Below are 21,783 nucleotides of genomic sequence, written 5' to 3' on the forward strand. Positions count from 1 at the left end.
GCCAAAAAAATCCCGCGAAAATCTTTAAAGGTCCTACTTTCCCCTTAACCAGCACTGCTCCCTCTCCTCTCCTCCCTCCCCCCCCCCCCCCCCCGCCCCCTTTCTCTCCCTCCTACCAGATTTCCTAATGCACAGCAGTACTTCTAAAGCAAATCGTTAGGAATGAGAAGGAAGCTGATTCTTCCACTGCTTTTTTAAAGCAGGGTCTCTGAGTCCTGTCCATACACACCCCATCTTAACCTCGTGCCATGGTAACCTAAAGCCACCGGGCCTTTTCTCCATGGCAGAAGGTTCCTTGGCCATGCGACCTGGGGAGAGAGAGCTTGGGGAGAAAACAAGGCAGAGTTAACCATGTGAAGGGAGAACATACCGGCCCCTTACCTTTTGTCCTTTATCCTTCTGAAACACAAAGACGGGCGGAGCAATGGCAGGCTTTTCTGCAAAAAGAAAAATTGGTGTTTTTCCCCCCAACACTATATTCGTACAGTAAACAAAGCTACATTCGTTTGTAATAAGTAAAAACGAAAAACAGACCTGGTATAAAACTAGTAACTCAAAAGGTCATCAAATAGCTAAGAAAACAGTTTCTTCACATGGACGAGGGGAAGTGTTCAGTGTGAAAAAACTCGACACAGTGGTAGGATACGTGCACTCTTCTGTGTCCATGTACACACCAGTAAAAAGGTTCCAAGACTCACTCAGAACAGGCCATGTCACTGATGGAGGGAGTGCGGTGTGGAGGGTGGCCAGGCTGCAGGGTGCCCGGGTGGCTGCTACTCAGCACCACCAACCGTGGTGCTGCAGGAACGAGGCGCAGAGATGGCAGGTCCCCAATTTCAAAGGCTGGAGACTAGTTTAGCTTTTTAATTTTTTTTTTTTTTTTTTTGGTCGTGCCATGTGGCTTGCAGGATCTTAGCTCCCCGACCAGAGGTTGAACCCGGACCCCAGCAATGAAACTGTTGATTTTTGACCACTGGCCCGCCAGGGAAATCCCTAGGTTTTTAATTTTTCCACATCTGCAGGCCAGCTGAGGCCAGGGATGACCCATTTGCAACCTCTGCCCACGGGACGCATGCTCTTTGGAGAGCTTACTCCGCTCAAGTCAGCCCTGCATTCCACCTGGGTCTCTAAGTGAGCGTCCGTTAAAAAAAAAAAAAGTGTGGCGTTGTGAGAAGTCTGAAAGGCCATCTTGCACAGCTGCTGCTGAAGGAAGAAACCCTTTGGGATGTTGTCACTGGACCAGGGAGATGCCGCCGGTCGTTCTCAGGCAGCTGAGCCCATGGCTCTTGGCCACTTGCCCGAGCGGGCGGCCGCTCAGGAAGGCCCTGCCGCTGGCCAGCGGGTTCTGGACGAGGACTGCCTTAACCCGTGGGGGGGCCCAGAGGCGCCTGCCTCACTGCCTGGGGCCGGGGCGCGTGGCTCTGGGTGCGCTCATGAGTCCCGCGGGCGTGCCCAGGGCCTCCTTCAGCACTCGAGGCCTGGAGAGTGGCGTGGCCATATGGGAAGCCGGGGGATCATGAATTTGGGGAGCACTCGCACGACCCTTCCCCCTCCCTCAGTTGTGTGGAGCCGAGGTGAACCAGGAACCCGCACTCACACAGCTTTAACCCGGCAGAACCACTACGCGGGAGGGGACACAGTTTGCGGGCCATGAGAGCGCTTGTGGGGGATGCGGTCGGAGGGTCTGGTCTGGAGCATCAGGGAAACGCTCCCGAGAAGAGGCAGCTGTGCTAAAGCCTCAAGGAGAAGAGTGAAGGGAGAGGGGCAGGTGTGAAGGTGACAGGGAGCCCGAGGGGCGGATGGTGGCAATGCGAAGGATTTGGGACGGTTGTAAAAGGAGTGGAGGAAACACAGAGAGAACAGAGTTTGGGGAAGGGGGTGAAGGCGATCACCCACAGTAAAGAAGACGGGGCGGGAGGGACAAGGTTTGGGAGGCAAAAGGACAAGTCCGAGATGGGCAAATGGACACTGTCCCACTCCCCACCCCCAAAATTCCCACCCCACAGAGGAGTAGGACAGACGCCAATCTTCACTTTGGGGCCACAGCCCACCGACGGTGACCATTCCCTCCGCTGTGCTCACTGAAGCCTTGTGGCACTTGGGTCCGATTCACCACGACAGTCCTCCCCAGGCACAGCCCACGCAACCACTGGGGTGAATGACATCTAGGAGACCAAACTGCCACAAGGGAGGAGGGTGGAGGCGTGGAAGGGTCTTCCACGCTTCCCAAGACAGCTGTGTCCCCAGCACAGATGCACAGTTGCTCCACAGACCCGGGGGATCGAATGAAAGCATGAATGTGCTTACTGCTGGGCAGTAAATGACAGCAAAGGAAAGCTGGAGGGACTCTGGGGACAGCTGCAGCTTCTCCACACCATGTCTACCACGGGCGAGCCCAGACACCTTCTGGCGCTGCCCTTTACCCCATAAGCCTAGCACCCAGGGCTGTGGGTCCAGACTCCAGCCTCACTTCTGCATCCGACTGCCCGCCAGCCGCAAGGCTCGGGGGTGTGCAGGAAGGAGCTGGGATTTTGGTCAGCCTAGGGCCCCCACCCCCGCCTTCCTCACCTCCGTGCTTTAGATGGAGCCCAACCTGGCTCTAGGCCCAAGGAGGAGAATACTGCATGCCCTGGCCCCAGGGGACACGGCGGCACATGAATAAGGCCAGGCCGCTGCCAGCGAATGAGACTCGGGTCCAGGACTTCCGTTGGAGCTACTGGGGAAGGGGTGCTCTTTCTCTGCAGGGGCTGCCAGCAGCTGGGTGTCACCACAAGGGGCCCTGGAGCAGAGCCAATCCAGCAGGAAGCAGAGCTGGGGATGGAGGAGGAAACTGAACCCTGGAGACACGGCTGGAGGCCCTGGGTCAGCAGGCCCGAAGCTAACCCCACCCCCACCCTGACTCTTCAGTGAGGCCAGCAAATGCTGATTTTTGCTTAAGCTGGCCTGAGCTTGACTTCTGTCTGTCCCTTGTCTCTAAGAGCCTCCGGCCTCTCCGGGAGAAGAGGCCTAGCCGCTGTAGACTTAATTAAACACACACCATACCCTGTAGAAGAAACCTGGGACTGGCCTCACAGTGAAGCCAAGATGCTCTCTTTCTCTTCCTAGCAGGCATCACCACCTGATGTACCGTGTGTGTGGGTTTATTATGGTCTGTCTCCCCTAGTAAGGGATCAAGTCCATGAGATCGGAGCCTCTGCCTCGCTCCCCTTGTGTCCCACAGTCTGAGAACAGTAATCGGCACCCTGCAGGGATTCAACAAATATTTGATGGAGGGATGAGTTAGGCAAGGGGGGCATTGAGAAAATGACCGCCAGGCTGTAAGGAAGGACTGGAACGGAGAGGAAGCATCTGAGTGGTAGAGGAAGAGCTTCCTGGTGCTGGAATTGTGACGGCTGATGTGCAGGCACCGAGGAGGGGCTGCCTGTGGGCCCCCGGGGCAGGACGGGAACAGAATTAGTTTCAGCAGGAGGCTGCCTCTGGTGCAAAGGTCCTGCCCAGCACCTCGTGGACCACACGGCAGTGTCCGGGCGCAAGCTGGGAGCGGTCCCATCTGCTGGAGGAACCCTCCTGCACGGCAACGGGGCATGTCGCACGGCTGCGGGCAGAGGCCAGCGAGAGGGGGGCATGGGGCTCTGGGCTTGGAAAGCAGACCTACCCTCATCACCTCCACTGCTGTAGTTCAGACCTCCCTTCTTTCTCCGCCTCTACCCTCACCCCCTGAAGTGAGGCCTCCACAGAGCAGCCAGAACCACTGGTGTGAAATTCACACTTTCAACTCAGCAACATCCTCCCAGACTAGGGCCGAAGGCCGTTCAAAAAGGGCACCCCGCACCGACCATGACTGTGGCACTGAAGAGCCCCCAGCATGTCCCACGCTTCCGGACTTCCGCCTGGCTTAGTCCCTCTGCCTCCAAGACATTCTCATCTTCTCTTCCGTGGCAGACACACATTCAGGTAGAGACACCACCTCCTCTAGGATGCTCCCAGTTTGAACTGGGCTCCTGAAGCCTGCTCTGGCTTATATCCTGCATGGGTTACACCAAGGGTACCTGTCAGGGAGGCTGAGAGATCACAGACACAGCATCTGAAACAGCTCTGCACGCAGCCTGTCACCTGGTGTGTGCAGTGTAAGAACCGTCCAGTAAATGTTTGAACTAAACCCCTTCTGTACTTCTTCACATGGGTAGCACCAGCTGCTATGAGATCACATAAATATTTATGAAGCCCTTGTTCTGTGCAAGGCATCACGGGAAAAATGCGGAAAATGCGGAACGGGAAGCCGGGGGCAGAAAACTTCAGGGTAAAACATCTGATGAAAAGGGAAGGGGTGTGTCTGTTTACTTGGCCGTGTGTGTGTGTGTGTGTGTGTGTGTGTGTGTGTGTGTGTGTGCGCGCGCGCGCGTGCACGCATGCTATTTGCTTATTTGCTCCCCTGGCAGTATCCTCTCCTGGACCTTAAGCTCCATAAGAGTGGGGCCTCTGTTGTGTTCGCCTCTGTATCTTCAGAGCCAAACGCAGTCTCACACATAACACATGCTCAACAAGCAGTTAGAGAGCAAGCGGAACGCTGTGGGCCACACGGGCTGGGGCCAGGGAGGCCTGGGCCCTGGCAGCCCACCTCGCAGGCCACAGGGACCCCTGCGGAGGGCAGGTTTGGGGGACAGAACTTTGGTCAGTTCTCTACCAAAGACACAAAGCATCAGAGCCATGCGTGTTTCATTTCTGCTCATCCGCTTTTAGGGCCCAAAGTCCGTAAACTGCAAGCTAGTCCCGACTCCACGGCAGCAACACACACGTGCCCCCTTCCAGGCAGACTGTCTCTAACTGTCCCACATCACCACTGCTTCTGGTTGTCACCGAAAAAGCAGCGTCATCCAGCCAACTGAAACCCAAGTTTGGGGAACGAACAGGGGACAGAAGCAACGAGGCTCTTTGGACCTGCCTGAAGCCCCAGTCCAGCTTTTCTTTCACAAGTGAAGGGAAAACCACCACCAGAGATTTGTAGAGAGACCTAGGCCACCGCAAAGACCTAAAATATTAAAACGTTAACCAAATACACGTTATTTGATCCAGATTGTCCACCAGGTGTTTTTTTCTTTGTTTTTTGGTTCTGTGAAGGGCTCCCTGGGACTTCCCTGGTGATCCAGTGGTTAAGAATCTGCCTTCCAATGCAGGGGACGCGGGTTCGATCCCTGGTCGGGGAGCTAAGATCCCACAAGCCGTGGAGCAACTAAGCCCGCGCGCCAAGTAGGGAGAAGCCCGCGCACCACAGCAAACAGTCCGCATGCCACAACTAAGACCTGACGCAGCCAAATAAATAAATTCTCCTTGATCAAATTAGTCTGTAAAAAAAAACAGCCCACCTGGAGCGCTGAATAGACTCATCAACATAAGATGGGTTAAGAAAACCAACAGTAAAGAAAGCCATTTCACCAAATGTTCCCCAAAGTTATCTGACCAGGCAACCCCTTTCCAGGAACACCGTGACGAGGCCTAAGAACTGTGGGTGACTGCGGCCAACATTGCTGTGTGAAGTGGGGTGGGATTCGGAACCCTCAAGTCACCTCAAAGAACAGACCTGCTCTGGGTGGCGCAGGCACTACCGTCTGGGACACGCTTGGTGAGTCAGCCTCACCTCAGCTTCCCAAGGTGCCGATGCCAAGTCCAAGGTGGCTGCTCTTGGTCTGAACCCCTCCCCCATCCTCCTCCACACGCCCCTCCTCGGCTCCTGTGCCCCAGATGGCTCCCTGCCTGAGCCCAACCATGATCCCAGCTCCCAGCAAGGGAAAACCCCTGCTTCCCCGATCCACCAGGTGGCAGTGGGTGGTGGTGAGGAGGCTGGGGACAGACCTGGACAGGCTGAAAGGAGTAGCCTCTGGTGACACCGCTGGGTGACATCCCGGCCCACAGCATGGGCTCTCCCTCCTGTCTCCTGCCATCCTCCACCCAACTGTCTGCTTTGGATGTAAACCTTGGGGCAGCTCAGCTGTGATCCCCAAGGACCAGGACTGGGTTCCGGACCTGGTCTTCACAGTCCTGGTGATAAGCACAGACAGGTAAGCCCAGGTGTGGGAAGTTGCAGATCTCTGCTCCTGTGACATCCCTCTGCCAGATGTCTGGGACCCCTCCCTGCTCCCAGGGGCACTGCTGACGTGGCTGTGACTGTCAGGGTGCTCTGACCACCCAGCTGAGCCAGGAACCACTCCTCCAACTGCACCTTGCGCTACGTCCAAAGAGGCAATCATGACAGTCACTTGTCAACTACAACTTCCAGCGATTCCACACATCTGAGTGCCCACTGTGCACCAGGTACCATGCTGGCTTCTACGGTGTGGTGGTGACATGGAGAGACATGTCCCCTGCCTGCCAGGAGCCGACATCAGACTTAGTTGAACGTTACAACACAGGGGAAGCACAGAAGGCACTCAGACCGCGGAGCTGGGGCACCCAACCCGGTGGGGCTGCAGAGAAGGAGCAGATCAGGGAGGGCTTCCTGAAGGAAATGCCACTTAAGCGGAAGGAGCAGCATTTAGCCAGGTGACCAGGAGCGGGGAGGAATGAGGCAGCACTGGAGGAACTGGAGGAAGGTCAGGGTGGCACCACTGGGCTCCCTTAAAGACAGACGGGAAACAACCCAGCCCAGGGCGAGAGGAGCGGAGTACAATCCCTCACACCTGCATGGCCCAGCGTAGAAGCTCCTGGCAGGTAAGCACCAATCACACTCAGGCAGTTCCTATCTTGAGCAAAGGAACCAAAGATGGCTCCAAAGAAGTCGGGGGTCCCTAAGGTGCAGGCTGCCTCTTGACCCAAAGGGCCGTAGACCATTCTCCCTGCAGGGAGTGGAGGTCTCTGGGTAACAAAGGGGTCGCCAAGGAGGCAGGCCCTTCTACTAAAGCAGAAACGACTGACCAGGGGCCCTGGGACAAGGGAAAGTCCTCGGATGGCTTGGGTGGGTGCGTGCGTGGGAAGTTCTAAAAGCCCCACCCTGAAGGCATCGCTGTAATCTGTGTACAGGGTCTTTGTCAGGGAGAGGGCCTGTAAACTGCCTCCTCAAATAGTGGGTAAGGAGGGTCCAAAGGAGGAGGAGCGTTTTAAGAAGCCCCACACTTGTCAGAATTAAAACAGTGGGCTTCCTGATACCACCACTACAAGCAGGCCAGGGTACAGCACTCAGGGTTTCATCTGTGTCTTTTCTGCCCAGAGATTGACTGGTGGCAAAACCCTTAAAACAAAATGCCTCCTGTGTCTATTTCAGACCAGCAAGGAAGGGGATGGAGTGGGTACTGCCCTGCAGCCAGTCTAAGGAGGAGGAACTCCTAGGGAGAGGGTGGGTGGACGGCAGCTGCCCGGATGTGAGGAAAGGAGGCCAAGTCCCTACTGCAAGCAAGGGAAGGGGAGCAAGGAGCTGGCCTGGACCCCAGAGGTGGCCCCGGGGTAGAAGGGTGTGTGTCCCCACCCTCCAGGGTGACAGAGGTCTTGGGATCCCATCTTTAGACTTCTCCAGCCTCTGCCACGTAGTCACAGCGAGGACATTCCCAGATGGGGTTTCCCAGAACCCTGGGATGGTCTCTCACACAGGCCAGCAGTCATTGATCAGAAAATACTTATGGGCCAGGCACCTAGGTGCTCAGCACTTCATCCGCATCACTGTCCTGAAACTTCACAACCACCTTAGGAGGTAGGTCCTTAGTTTACAGAACAGGAACGGAGACTCAGAGAGGGCGAGCGACTTGTCCAAGGTGGGGCTGGGTCTCCAACCCAGGCGGGCCTGACTCTGGTCCCTGACCCCCGCTACTACCCACGCACCGCAAGGGCAAAAGGGAGAAGTCACCGTCCCATTTTGCTTCCTCCCATCTTTCCCTCTCAGGTGGGCCTTGAAGCTAAGAAACTGGGACTCTTCCTTTGAGAAGTAACATCAGGACTAAAGCAGCTGTCAGTAAACATTCCAGACAAACATCTCTGGAAGAGTACAAACGAAACTACAGGGTGAGCGATGGTCTGTGGGGTGGGCCCGCGGCCTCCAGCAAGTCGTGCGACCATCTGCTTCAGACCCATAGGCAGACCCTCAGGCTCCTCGAGGAGAGAATGCAGACCCACGCTTAACGGTGAGGCCCACTATGCCTCTGCAGCTGTCAAACGTGTAACCGTGGGAGACTGTACGTAACACGTTCACAACCAAAGGTGAAAACACACACATTCTCTGTGTGTTTTCAGCCCCGCATGCAGGCCTTCCTTCTTCACACTATGCACGGAGGCAAGTACACAGAAGCCATGGGCAGGCCTGCCCCTCGACTAGCTCTGGCACGCCCCCGTGGCTGCCTCCAGCCTCCGTCTCTGAGGATGTCTGCTAAACTAAACAGAAGAAAATATGTAGACCCAGGAAAACACACAGAGAAGGGAATCTGGACTATCTTGGCCTGTTCTGTTTATTCCTCTCATAAATGATGGATCGAACACCTGCCAGGAAATAACCCCCATCTGGAAAGCCACATAGAATTCTTGTCCCAAGTGTCAGCAAGGTAGTTGTGCAAAATGAGCTTTAATCCTGCGCCGATGTGTCTTAATCTTATCTGTGCAAAAAATATGGAAAGCATCTTGCCAACACAAACAAGAGTCTGTTAATACGTGGCAACTGCTTTAATCCTGCGACACTTACTATCTCAAGCCTTCGAGTCCTTTCTTTTCTCAGGAATTATTATAAACAGTCCTGTGCAGCAACATAAAGGTGAATTTGTCACCGATGTGTCAACTCTGTTCGCCAGCTAATTCTTTGGTGAAGAGTAGAACTGATCTCAATCATGCTGTTGCTAGGCAATACCTCTCTGATTTCAGTGTACCGCAGGCTCAGCTAGTGGGCAGTGGGTCCCTTCATTCTTTTTTCGGTACTTGAATATATTTTTCCTCAGGCAGCTCTCCACTGGTCTCATGGAAATCATAGGGGGGCCCAGTTTTGGGAGATGACAGTATATCTTTCATCTTATGCCCTTCTTTCTGGGATGCTCTTCATCACAAAATTACCATCACCTACTGAAACCCGAGCCACTCTTCAGGGCTCTAACATGACCCTGCATTTCTGACAACAGCGGGGGTAATAAGCCACTTGGATTTGCTGAATGGTCCTAACTAGACCCGGAGGCAGGCGCTTTACATACTCCATCTCATTCAATGTCATCACAGCCCTATGGCATAGAAATTATTTATCGTCTCTGATTTGCAAATCACGAAACAAGACTGAGAGGCCTCGGAGAGACACGTGCCCTGCCCAAGTCACGAAGCTGGTAGACAGCAGAGGTGGGATCAGAACCCTAAGCCTGACTTCCAAGCTGGGTGCCTCACGTCCCCCTCGACCCTTCTCAGGCCAAGCCACATCCGCCTTCTTTACTTCTAGAAGCACCAGCCCTGCAGCCCTCTCCGATCCCTCCACCCCTGCCCCACCCACTCAGACTACAAGCTGCTGGGGCAGACCCTGCACTTTGGATACCTCTGTGCCTTAAATCGAGGAAAAACCCCATAAACCTATTAATACATCAAACAAAGTCAGCAACCTCACCCAAAACTACTGAGAAATTGGGGAGCCAGCTTTGACAGCACTTTTCTATTCTGCCACTAGATGGCGCGACACAAGCACAGCTGAGGTGAAGTATCGATGCAAGCGGCTGGCCGAAGATTCAGGGGAAAGTTCCAGTGAAGACAGCGGAAATCCCCTCACAGGAAGGAGAGCTAAGGACTCCAGAAAATCTGCTGAGGCTGCAGGCCAACTGATGAAGTTTGGGAACGCGGGCGCTGGTTTCTGGGTGTGTTCAGATGGGCCTCAACCACCTGCGGCTGGGACCCTGGGCAAGTTCCCGCGCTTTCCCCACATACTGCCTGTGTCTGTCAACAGGGATGGTACCTACGCCCCAGTCGATTCGGAAGGACTGAAGGAAATGATGCATATCAAGTGCTTGGGAAGTGGCTGGCATGCAGTCTGAATTCCACACTGGTGTTACTACTGTTACTAGAATTCCACAGAGACTGCAGATACACTGACGCCGTCTCAAAGCAGGGGTCTTGGACTCCAGGACTGTCTCCAGTCGCCAGGCCCTCAACGATGACAAACACCTCCCGGTCTGGCCCCTTCCAAGAGCTGCCTGGACACGGGGACACCTCGCCACAAACAAGTCTCTCATAATCCCTTGAGCCCTTCTGAGGCCGAGGGGATCACTGAGGTGAGAGCCGACAGCAGGCCCACTAGCCAAGCCCTGCTCACAGCAACACGACTTCCTGAGAACCCACGATGAGCCAGGTGCGAGGCACCGGGCACTGGAGACAGGAGGAAAGGTGGACGAGGCCGCAGCCATCTAGTGGGAAGAAGAGAGAAAAACAAGCAGCCAGAGGCGTGCGGGGACAATGAGGAAACCCTGGAGGCAGGCGCTAGACTGCCGCTGGAGCAGGGCGGTGGGCAGAAGGGGGCCGCGGCTGGGGGAAGGCCTCTCCCAGGCGCCATCTGAACCTTGGGTGTGAAGGAGCGACCAGGTGAAGGCGGAGTATGCCGGGCAGAGGGAGCCCCAAGAATGAACATCCTAAGGACAGGAAGAACCCGGAGGCCCATCTGACCCCAGAGTTCCCTTAGGGGAGGGCAGGAGGTGAGTGTGGAGACGGGGAGCATGGTGAGGAGTCCAAGCAGGGGTGTGATATGATCCGGTTCATTTTTCTGAAAGACCACCCTGGCAGTGGTCCCCATGAATCCTTTCCATTTCTGCGTGTTATGAAGTTTTGTAATATGACGTCGGGGAAGATCACCCTGGGAGTGGTGAGAAGAACAGATCTCAGGGAGGCAGGAGGAGTTGCCAGGGGGCCAGCGAGGAGCCCTCAGGTGCTGTCCAGGTGAGAAGCGGCAGTGACAGGGAGGCTCGGGCAAGTCTTGTGGCCTTGCAGACTGGGCGAGGCAGCTGGAGCCTGACTATTCTGGAGACAGAGCGTGCTGGTGCCTGAGCTGTGGAAGCACGTCTCGCTCACTCAGTGGCCGACGTGGTCAGCAAACACAACCCCCATTTTTCTGACAAGACTCCACAAGCAGGCGGCCCCCTCCAAGTGGCACTGATGATGAGTAACCCAGGCCCTGGGCTCTCAGATCCCCGGCGGCCACATCAATGCTGCAAAACATCCTCTCTCCTCTGAGCAAACGGTAGCCTGTTTTCTCACTCTTGCCACCCGAGAAGCCAAACTCTCCAAACTGTTTTCCCCACTCCCGCTCTGCTGTTACAGATGCAACACAGGCGTTAATTCTGGGCTGATGAATTCTCGAAATTCTGTGTGGCAAGCCTGGGGGAGTTTAATTTAGCAAAGGCATTTAAAACGTACTGCAAAAGCAAAGCTTACCTCCTAGACACGTGCATGGAGAAACCACTGTCGTCTCTGTCAGGTTTCAGGAGAATGAGTGCCCAGTGAGTCAAAATGATCCACTGGAAAGGATGAGCTGGGCTCCTAGACTCAGTGGCTGGAGGTGGGCACACTGGGACAGGCCGACTCCTCTTACAGACACGGCCTTGGGCTTCAGCTCCCGTGAAAGGGAATGGCCCAGATGCAGAGCATCTCGGAAGGTCCCCACCTGGAACTTGGAACAGTGCTGAAGGTCATGGAAAACACTGTTCCCCCTTAACAGAGACATGAAGTCCATGATGCCTACAGCTGCCAAAAGGCCATAATGGAAAAAAAAAAGTTGGGAGGGTGAGCCCTAAGCTCTAGTTGGCAAACAGTTTATTCTTGGACACTTTTATTTTGCCCCCAACTCCACCCCCTGGACACTGGGCAATGTCTGCAAACATTCCTGGGTATCACGATGGGGAGGAGTTACTAACAGCATCTGGTGGATGGAGGTCAGGGATGCTGATCAGCCTCCTCCTGTGCACAGGCTGCTCCCCCAACCACAAATGATCCAGCCCCAAGTATCAACTGTGCTGAGGATGAGAAAAAGACTGAGTCAGATCCCGAACTCACATTATACAGCAAAGTAAATTCTCAGTGGGTCAGACGGCACAAACCAGGGTGCTGCCCCGGCATCTGTGAATTACCTCCTCCCCCACTCCCGGCCCCATCGGTGTATTCCAACGTGTGCAGCATCCTAGGACTTTAGATCAGATGACTATGTTGCACAGTCTCTTGGCAGGGGGAGGGTCCACAGAATCCCCTAACACAGGGGTACTCAAACAGGCGCGATTTTGCCCCCGAGGGGACATCTGACAACGTCTAGAGACATTTGGGTAGAGGTCAGGGGCACTGCCAAACATCCCACGATACACAGGACAGATCCCACTGGAATGTCTCAATGAAACTTGGCTATAACCCGAAAGGAGCTTTCTCTCTACCTAGGCATCCAATCAGAAGACTAACAGCCAGTAGTAACTGACATAGATCCGCACCTACCAGTGGGCCAATCCCATACCATATGTTCCTTTCACACAACAATCTTCAGACTTGATTAGCATCGTTCCCATTCTACAGATGCAGGAATTGAGGTCAAACAATTTGCCCAAGCTCCTGGGCAAGTAAGTGGCAGAGACACGACACAAACCAAGGGCACTTCCGATTGTGCCACAAGCTATCAACCGGAGCCTGCCAGTCAGTTCCGGTCTAAAATTCCTTTGAGGCTTGAGACAGGGGAGAAACCCACATGGATCTCCTTACAGGCCCCACTCAGGCCAAGCACCTGTCTAACAGGTGCTACGACAGGGCTGAAACCCAAATGGCAGCCAAGGTCAGGCAGGCACTGGAAAAGGGGGAAGCGGGCCAGGTCCCAAGCAAGTCGGTGGAGACAGCGGTGTCTAGGAAGGCACAGTCTATCTCAAGGTGGCAGCTGCTCCTTAGTCCTGGCAAATCATTACTGTGCAGGAACGCAGGCTGAGGCTGGTTGCTGTTTTTCAAGAGAAATCAGAAACCTGGATTATTCTTTCCCCTGAAATCTCGGAATTCTTAAGTATTGGCTCCTAATTAAAAGCAAACAAAAACAAACCTAAATGAGCCAAATTATATATGTCTGCTTGCCCCCAAAGCAAGGTTACAATTTCTGCCTGTGGTTTTTGACTCTGGCTCCATGTCGTGAAACATCTGTGGGGCCCTAGACACTGCGGACCTCCTGCAACAATCTCCAATGGTGCAGCCAAAGCATCAGTTTTAATTCTCCTCCACAACCTCCTTAAATAAGCGTGAAGCACGGTCAGGGTTAATATTCACAGCAAGTGCTACGCAACAGCACCAAGTGCCAAGACAACCAAGGATGAAGTGGAGTACAGGGACTTTACTCTGAGACTCTGTGCTGTATAGTTTTCTACCAAGCAGTGCACAGCCACACCGAACACGGCTTGTGGAACCACAGGAAGGTTACTGCACGAGGCGGCAAAAACAAACCCCCTTCAAACAAAACAGAGAACCCCTGCTGCTTGCTGCCAGCACTACCACCAGATCCTGAATAGACAACGAAGCAAACCCATCTGCCTCCTGATGGTTTCAAAGTACCATGGAGAGCTACCAAGGCTCGGCCAGGTCAATACCAGCTGCCTTTCCCAGGTAGTTTCCATTACATGAGAAAGGCCCTTTTCAAGTCCCCCAGATGCATCCCATTGCTCCCCAAATGGCCCCCATTTCCCACTCTACCCCAGTCTATTCTCTGGGCCTGAACTCACTTACTAGGCAGGAATTTGACTGGTACCTAAAATGCCCCCTTGGCTGGCCCCAAACACGGTCCCTGCTCCCAAGGCCATTCTAAGCTTCCTGGCTCTGACCCTAGGAACTTCCTGTCGCCTCCTCTCTCTCCAGCTCCTTCAGCGTACAAGCACACAGCAGATCCCGACCGGCCCTCATACCCCATGATGCCTGCAGGCAACGGGACTGCTGGGGTGAGTCCATTTTCCAGTTAACTGGGAGGCAGGCTGGAGATGTGGTGGAGAAGTTTTAAACTCGCAGAACTGCAAGCTTTTCTGTCTATACACAGGATCCCTGTCAAAACTTAAATTTTCTTCCAAGTACCTAAAGACTTTAGCATGGCACCCTCAGCTACCGCCAGGCCCCATCTGCCCCGGGTGTGAGAGGCATGCAAGAGTTGACCTCAGGACAAACCCCAGGGTTAATGTTTATCATAACTTCATGAAAACTTTGAAAAATTGCTTCTCACTTCTCCTAAGAATTAAGTTTAGGGCAGGGGAAGGGGTGGTGAGAATCAAGTGAACTGAGGATTCCAACTGTTCTGAGTTCTAGCTCATCAGTAAAAACTCAGCTGCATCCCATCCTCTCTGGGGTTAGGTCTTAAATCAAAAAATAAGGTGAGAACTGATGAAAGCCAAACCACCCTTGAAAACCTCTGGACTAATACTTGGTCCGGCCAGATCAGGGGTTCTCAATGGGGGGCAACTGTGTGGGGGAGGCTCCCCCCACCAGGGGACACTGAGCAATGTCTGGACACTTCCGGTTGACATGACTGGGGGAGGGGGGAGGGTGCTATTGGCATCCAGTGGGTCGAGACCAGGGAAGCTGATCAACATCCTACAATGCCCAGCACAGCCCCACAACAGAGAATTATCTGGCCCCAAATGCTTAGAGTGGCGAGGCTGAGAGCCCCTGCCTAGATGATCATGCAATCAAAGTCAAGACAGAACCTAAGAGGACGGACAGCCCAGCTCTGGCTGCCTCTCATCCTGGGCTCACCCCAGGGGGTGGAGTCAGTGGGGGTGGATTCACCTGCACTGTTCAGACTCACTTCTTGCCCTCTCCTGCTTCGCTTTGAGCACTTCCCCTAAATGTGTCTGTAACATAAGTCCACCACAGTAAAATTAGCTACTATTTACTGTTTATTACCGGGCTGAGATAGGCGCTAAAGAATTTATATGCATTAATTCAGCCAAGGGTCACAGCAACCATGGGATAGATACGATCATTGTTATCCTCATTTTGTTGCTGAGAAAACTGAGGCTCAAAGGAGTTAAGAATTTGGCCAAAGTCACTCAGAGAGTACAAGGCAGAGTAAGAACACAAACCCGGTTCTAATGCAAAGCCTGTGCCCAACCATCACCTTATATGGAGGGTCTCAACTGAGGGTGATTCTCCCCACCTCCTGCCCTGGGACACTACACAATGTCTGAAGACATTTTTGGTTGTCACGACCCCTTGGGTAGGGGTGCAGGGGAGGGTGTGTGCTACTGGGATCTTACGTGTAGTCAGGGATGCTGCTATGATGCTCAACATCCTACAGAGCAGAGGACAGGCCCTCAACAGAGAATCACCAGGTCCAAAATGTCGATAGGGCCAAAGTCGAGAACCCTGCTTTATACGGTCTCTTGGGTTTCCACCCTGTGTGTCCGCAGGCTGGCAAGGCGTCACGTGCACATGGTATCTTTTTTTTTTTTTTTTTTTTTTTTGCGGTACGCGGGCCTCTCACTGTTGTGGCCTCTCCTGTTGCGGAGCACAGGCTCTGGACGTGCAGGCTCAGCGGCCATGGCTCACGGGCCTAGCCGCTCCGCGGCATGTGGGATCTTCCCGGACCGGGGCACGAACCCACATGTCCCCTGCATCGGCAGGCGGACTCTCAACCACTGCGCCACCAGGGAAGCCCTGCACATGGTATCCTTTAAGGCTGGGATCTAGAATCCAAGATCTCCTATAGCTCAAATACACTTTGCTCACCCTCTTCTCAGTCTCTTTACCTCTACCGGGGACGAAACGCCGCTGCCTTCAAATCCCGATGCCGGTCTACAAGGCAGAATAACTCCAGAGACAGGATGATTAACGACTCTGGGATATATCAGTAGCGAAATGCCAAGCAGAAGAGAATATCCCAGGACACAAGTGTACAACACTCACACACTCCTAGGAGAGAAGCATTCCAGTTGGACCTTAATAGTCACGGACTACAGGACTACCAACAAAGGGCCGTGGGAGTTGCTGTCACAGCTGAGATCACCATGGTAAGGAGGGCCAACAAGATGCTGTACTGGATACACAACTGGAAGTGTTTCTTTCCACACAAGCACAGCACTCCTAACCTGTACTACTCAAGCCAGGGCTTCTCAACCCTAGCTGCACGTCGGGATCCCCCGTGCTGTTTTCTGTCTCTATAGATGCCCAGGTGTGAGAACGGATATGATTAGGATCCCAGTTTGGAAAGGCAGAAGCCGAGGGCGTCTGAGATTAAACAAGTAGGAAAGCACACGTATGGCGCAGTCCCTAAAGCGTCAAAATGCATAGGAAGTCCCAGTTCACATAATGGATAAGAAATTAAAGATCCTAGCAGGCTGCACAAGCCCAAACCAGGAATGGAGTGGAGAAACACATGACACCCAATTAAAGGGCGGCAGAGATATGAGAGGCATAAAAGACCACTAAGATTTGATTTTTTTTGGAGACAGCTAGGCCAGAACTAGTGTCAGAGGCAAAGTACTAGGTGAGTGTGGCATTTACTAGGCAAAAACTTTAAGTACTACAAAACAGTCCGTCTTCTCCATCTTACACTTAACCTGTTCAACGACGCAATTTACAATCGACAGCTCATGTGTCAGCGCATGTGCTAGAAATGGTGTCCCTGGAAAACAGGAATCCATAATTTTCCCTTTGTGCTCAAAGGTACACCTCACCACGAAGGTCCTGACGGATGAATTCACTCATTCCTTCAACAAACATTTCTCGGATACCTACTCCGCGCCAGGCACTATCCTAGCTGGGGTGGCGGATCCACCAGTGGCAGACAAAAATCCTCACCCTCATGGAGCTTACGTTCTAGAAGCAAACAAGTAGACCGAGCACACCGGCTGGTGATAAGTGCCGTGGGGCAACATGAAGCGGGGCAGAGGGGATAGGGAACGCGGATACGATTTGAAATAGGTGGCCAGAGAAGTTCGCAACGATAAGGGAACATGTGAGTAAAAACCTACAGGAGGGGCAGGAGCGAGCGTGGGGACATGTGCAGGAAGGCTGACTCAGGCAGAGGAACCAGCGGGTCCAAAGGCATACAGGAGAGAGGATGTGGACCACGCAAGGGACGCGGAGACAGCCAGAGTGGATAAAGCAGGGCCCGTCGGGGACAGAGTGGCGGGAGAGGAGGACAGGGAGGTGTTGGGGGCCATCTGCCTTCGGGGTTGGCAAACTGTCAGCTGGCTGAAGGTGGAAGGGAGGCCCAGGCAGTGGCAGCGGTGGTGGTGAGAGGTGGTCAACCCCGGTAAGATTTTTAAGGTAGAACTGACAAGATGTGCTGTGGCATGGGAGAGAAAGAGGAGTCAAGGGCGACGTCAAGGTGTTTGGCCTGAGCCATTCAAAGGATTTGCCATTTACTACAAGTGGAGAAGGACGGTGGGCTGGGTGGGTTTGGGGGAGAAAGACAGGGGTTTTGTGTGATGTGGCTATTGGATATCCAAATGGAGATGTCGAACGCGACGTCGCATAGGAGTCTTGAATTCAAGAAAATGAATGAGCCCAGTACACAAATACACAGAGTGTGTCATACTGACTCCCATTTATCCAGTCCCCGTTCTGCCTGCAAATGCATCTTGTGAATGGAATGCCTCAACCCTCCACTGGCTCCTTTGTCTTATCAAAGACTTGCGGCCTACGTGGCGGGAGGGGGTGGTGATCAAGAAGACCACCTTGATCCACATCCCTGCTCCTCACTAGCTGAGTGACCTGCCTTGGACAAGTAACTTAACCACTCTAACTCAGCTTCCTCATGGGGAACAGGAGCCGACGGTACCTTCCTCCGGGAGCTTTCGTGAGGAGCGAGGGTTACTCCAGATCACACGCGCCCAAGACTTTGAACAGTACCTGGTAGCACTCCAAATGCTCCACCAGGGTGAGCACTTATTGTCATTCGTGCACTCGTGCAGCTCAGTACAAACCTCAGGCCAGCAGGGAGCAGGGTATGGGGGGAAATCAGGGCCAGGCAGGTAGATCGCCTGCCTGTAGTTGGGCACCTAGACATGGAGGGAGCTAAAAATAGGCCTCAGAAGGTCTTGAAGCTACTAGCGATCTCAACGCCACGGCTGATTTCATCAGACAGCGGCTGATGCGGCCTTTTCCCTGGGCCATTCGGAACTGTAACCTTGTCAAAATCGCTCAGCCAGGATGTCAGCGCTCCGCAGAGGAGGGGATCGCACAATCTCTGTCTCTCTCTCTGTAAGTGCAACCAACAAAAAGGGCCGAAAAGCCGCCAGGGCTTTCAGTGGCTCACACCCTGCGGCTGGACCTAAATGAGCGGAGACGAGGCGCGACTCTCGGGTCGCCAGGAAGGATCCGAGGGAACTGGCGGGAACTGGGGGGCTGAATTGGGGGTGGGGGTGAAAACAAACAAGACGTTCTCCATCCTCGGCGTGGGGCAGGCCCGCGGAGGATGAGAAGCCCACAGGACCGGGGGGTGGGCCGGCTCGGCAGCCAGGCAGGAGAAGGGGGAAAGCCGGGGTCCCCGAGAACGAGGGGGCGGGGAGGGAGCGTGGCGCGCTGGGCCCGCGACCAGGCCCGGAGATCCATTTACATCCGAGGCCGAGGCGTTGAGGCCGCGCTCCCGCCCCCTTCGGCCCCTGACCTGGCCTGCGAGGCGAAAGGGCCTCAGGGCCGCGGCCCCCGCCGTCTCCAAGGCCGTCTGGCCAGACGGTGGCAGGGCCGGGGCTACCGGGAGTGATGGGCCGGGCCGGTGAGCCCGGCCTGAGGGGACGCAATGGGGGACGGCTGAGGGACCCACTGGGCCGCTCTCCCGGAGCAGACAGGCCCCCCGCACCCCGGGGTGCTCAGCCCTCGGGCCTCTGGCCCCCGGGCCTCCCGCCGCCCGTTCCCTGGCCGCCGGCTGGCCCCCAACGGCACCTCCCCTACCTTCGTTCGCCAGGTCCGCCATTTTACTTCCTTAAGCCCTCCCACAAGGCCCCGCGCCGGCCCGGGCTCGTCTGCCTTCTGCCAGAAACTCCCGCGCGTGCGCACTTGCCAAGTCGACTCCGAGCAAAGCGGGCAGTTAGCGGCTGCGCGCGGAGCCCAGCGCGGCGAAGCTCTCGGGATCCGGGTCCGAGCCGTGCCAAGCTCGGAGCACGCGCCTGCGCATTAACCACCCCCCGCCTCCTTTTCCCGCCGACCGAGGGGGCGTGGGCAGGGCAGGGCGCACGCGTAGTGGGCCTCGCGCGCGCCACGAGCAATGTGGGAATCTGCGTTCCCTGCGGCTGCGCGCCCGGAGTGGGTCTTCATGCTGCTGCTTTCCGCTTGTTTTTCGGCCTCGCACCCTCGGTGGGAGCTTGAACCGTGGAGGGCGCCGCGACCCACGCCTTCTCCTAGGTAGATCCCTGGGTCGGGGCGGGGGGCGGGGCTTTCCACGTGCGCAGTTCCGAGGCCCGGAGGGAGGCCTGTAAGGGGTCGTGGGGCGCCTTGTGTCACCCCAGGCCTCAGTTTCCCTTCTAAGGGACCAGTACTTTAGGCAAACTTTCTGAGGCCACGTGGAGAGGTGGGGGATGGTTGGGGGGAGTAGAGGTCAGAGGTTGAGGATCACTGGCCAAAGGGAAGGTTCATGGCGGGGCGGGGCACAGGTGTTGATCCGGGACTTGACCTCACAGAGCCATCAGAATGGGAGCTCCAGGACGACTGGCCCCTGAGGCCCCGTACTGAACAGCGCCTGGCACCGAGCCTCACCGAGTGTCTTCACCGATCACGTGGGCTGATGACCGCTCCCTCCCCCCACCCCCCAGGACTGAGGGGAGAATATTGGACGCCCTGGGCTCATTCGCGACTCACCTGCTACGCAACATCCCGCGGGCTCTGCCTCATCTCCTAAATAGAGCCCAGATCCGCCCGTTCTCCCCAGCAGGGCTCTCTCTCCCTACTCCAGGCCAGACCATTCTCATCTCTCTCCTGGAAAACCCGATAGCATCTTTCTCTCTCTGCTCTCTTTCCTTTCATTTTTATGAAATAAGCATCACACAGAGGAATCTTTCAAAAATGTGAGTTAGATCAAGGGCACATCTTTTCTCAGTGCTTCCAAAGGGCTTTCTACTGAACTTGTAATAAATTCGAAACTTCTTCAGGCTTACAAGGCCCCCCCGTTTTTTGCTGCCATGCTTCCCCTTGCTCGTTGCAGTTCAGCCATATGGGTCTTTCTGTGTCCTTGGAGCTCACCAAACCCCTTCCAGCCTCAGGATCTTTGCACTGGCTGATCCCTCTGCTTGGGACTTTGTATCCCTTTTTTTCCTGTTTGAGTCCCAGCTTCACTCCTGCTCCAGTATGATCTGGAGGAGGAGGTCCTATAGCCTGTGGGCCACATTTTTAATTATTGGGAGAAAACCAAAAGAAGAATTGCTCATGACATGTGGAAATTGTATGGAATTTAAATTTCAGTGTCCATAAATGTAGATTTATTTGAAAACAGCCATACTTGGTCATTGACATAATGTCTATGGCTGCTTTGGAGCTGCAGAAGCAGAGCTGAGCCATTTTAACGGACTGTCGGGCCAACAAACTTAAAATATTTACTCTTTGCGGCTTTATAGAAGTTTGCCAACCTCTAATCTAGGACACGTGTATTTACATGGTTGTCCTATACATTTCTGTACAACCAGTGGGGTGTGGTGAATGTTTAACAACAGCTGCTTCTCTGGGGGGGGGAGAACCTGTGTTTCTGTGTTTATATGTGTGCCTGTGTGTGTATAGTTTATTGTGAATTTTACTATTTTCCCATCACTTTAAGTCTTGAAGACAATAAAACAATAAATTGGACCCTGGCTCGTAGTGCTGGTTTTCTTGGTATAAGTGTACTTCAACTGTGGCTGATTTCAAGCTACCAATGGGAATGTCACTAACCAGAGTTGAGCTGAGGTGTGCAGTAGCACACTAGATTTTTTTCTTCTTCTTCTAGAGCCTGCTGCTTTCTTGCTGCAGCCCCCAAAACAGCATCAGCATCACCTGGGAAATCTGTTGAAAATACAGACTCCCAGGCCCCAACCCAGACCTGGATTCTGCCTCCAGGCTGAAGGCACAGGCCACAGAGCTTGGTTTAGAAATTCTCTTTTTTTTTTAAACTTGTGGCTCGCGGGCTCTAGAGCACAGGCTCAGTAGTTGTGACGCACGGGCTTAGTCGCTCTGTGGCATGTGGGATCTTCCCCAACCAGGGCTCGAAGCCGTGTCCCCTGCATTGTCAGGGGGATTCCCAACCACTGCGCCACCAGGGAAGTCCTAGAAATTCTTAAGGAATAGCTAGAATGTCACTGTTGGTCACCTGCAGCGCGTAGACTTAGGTTTGCTCATTTCTAGCTTATTGGAATCACTATTCAGTACATTTCGTTATCTGTAACTTCTCTTGAGTAAGTTATTAGTTTAAGTTTACATTAAATAGGTACTGTATATCACCATTTCAAGTATAAAACCACTAAGCCACGAATAGGAGATAACTGTTTATCACGAATAGGAGATAAACATGAGAACAAAACAATGTTTTTACATTCTGGGTAGATACTATTGCCTGCCAAGGTGCTGTGCCCCAAGCCTGCTTTTTTTTTTTTTAATGTAAAGAGAGATTAGCAAAGTATTGGAGGCATATTAAAGGCACATTATCACTCAACTGAAAACGCGATGAGGAGTAAGAGAATTGAAAATGGGGTAACTCTAATCCACGAGATTCCTTGTCATGTAATGCCCTGTCTGCATGTCTCCAAAAGTCATTTCATATACCACATCCATCCCACACTTTGGGAAACTCCCAGCAACATGTCACCGCTTGCTAAATATAATCCAGTTGTGGTTTTTTAAGGGACGTGGAGAGATGCTAAACCCATCAGCCTGACGAGGCGACTCGATTTC

The 21,783-nt window shown here is 54.0% G+C and overlaps 1 protein-coding gene and 1 long non-coding RNA gene across 15 annotated transcripts in view; one reads left to right on the plus strand and one right to left on the minus strand.

The window, feature by feature from the left end:
* RANBP3 (RAN binding protein 3) overlaps nt 1–19,033 on the minus strand; it is a 54,459-nt gene extending 35,426 nt beyond the window's left edge. For 4 of the 14 annotated variants that reach the window (XM_032625021.1, XM_032625018.1, XM_032625014.1 and 1 more), the window contains exons 1-2: nt 18,823–19,012; nt 382–437 (exon numbers count right to left, since the gene is read on the minus strand). In XM_032625021.1, the coding sequence (XP_032480912.1) occupies nt 382–437; nt 18,823–18,844 (78 nt within the window). In that variant the 5' untranslated portion in view covers nt 18,845–19,012. Of the gene's footprint in view, nt 1–381; nt 438–3,836; nt 3,999–4,049; nt 4,261–18,822 lie in introns of those variants that run through there. The other 10 variants (XM_032625015.1, XM_032625011.1, XM_032625010.1 and 7 more) reach the window with 7 other exon arrangements.
* A 59-nt stretch (nt 19,034–19,092) lies between these two features.
* Nucleotides 19,093–20,708, plus strand: LOC116750398. The gene is made up of 2 exons (XR_004349010.1): nt 19,093–19,272; nt 19,548–20,708. It is a non-coding gene; the product is annotated as an uncharacterized LOC116750398 (long non-coding RNA).
* Nucleotides 20,709–21,783: the final 1,075 nt, after the last annotated feature.

This window comes from Phocoena sinus, chromosome 3 (genome assembly GCF_008692025.1).
Source record: "Phocoena sinus isolate mPhoSin1 chromosome 3, mPhoSin1.pri, whole genome shotgun sequence".
In the NCBI taxonomy this organism is placed as follows: Eukaryota; Metazoa; Chordata; class Mammalia; order Artiodactyla; family Phocoenidae; genus Phocoena; species Phocoena sinus.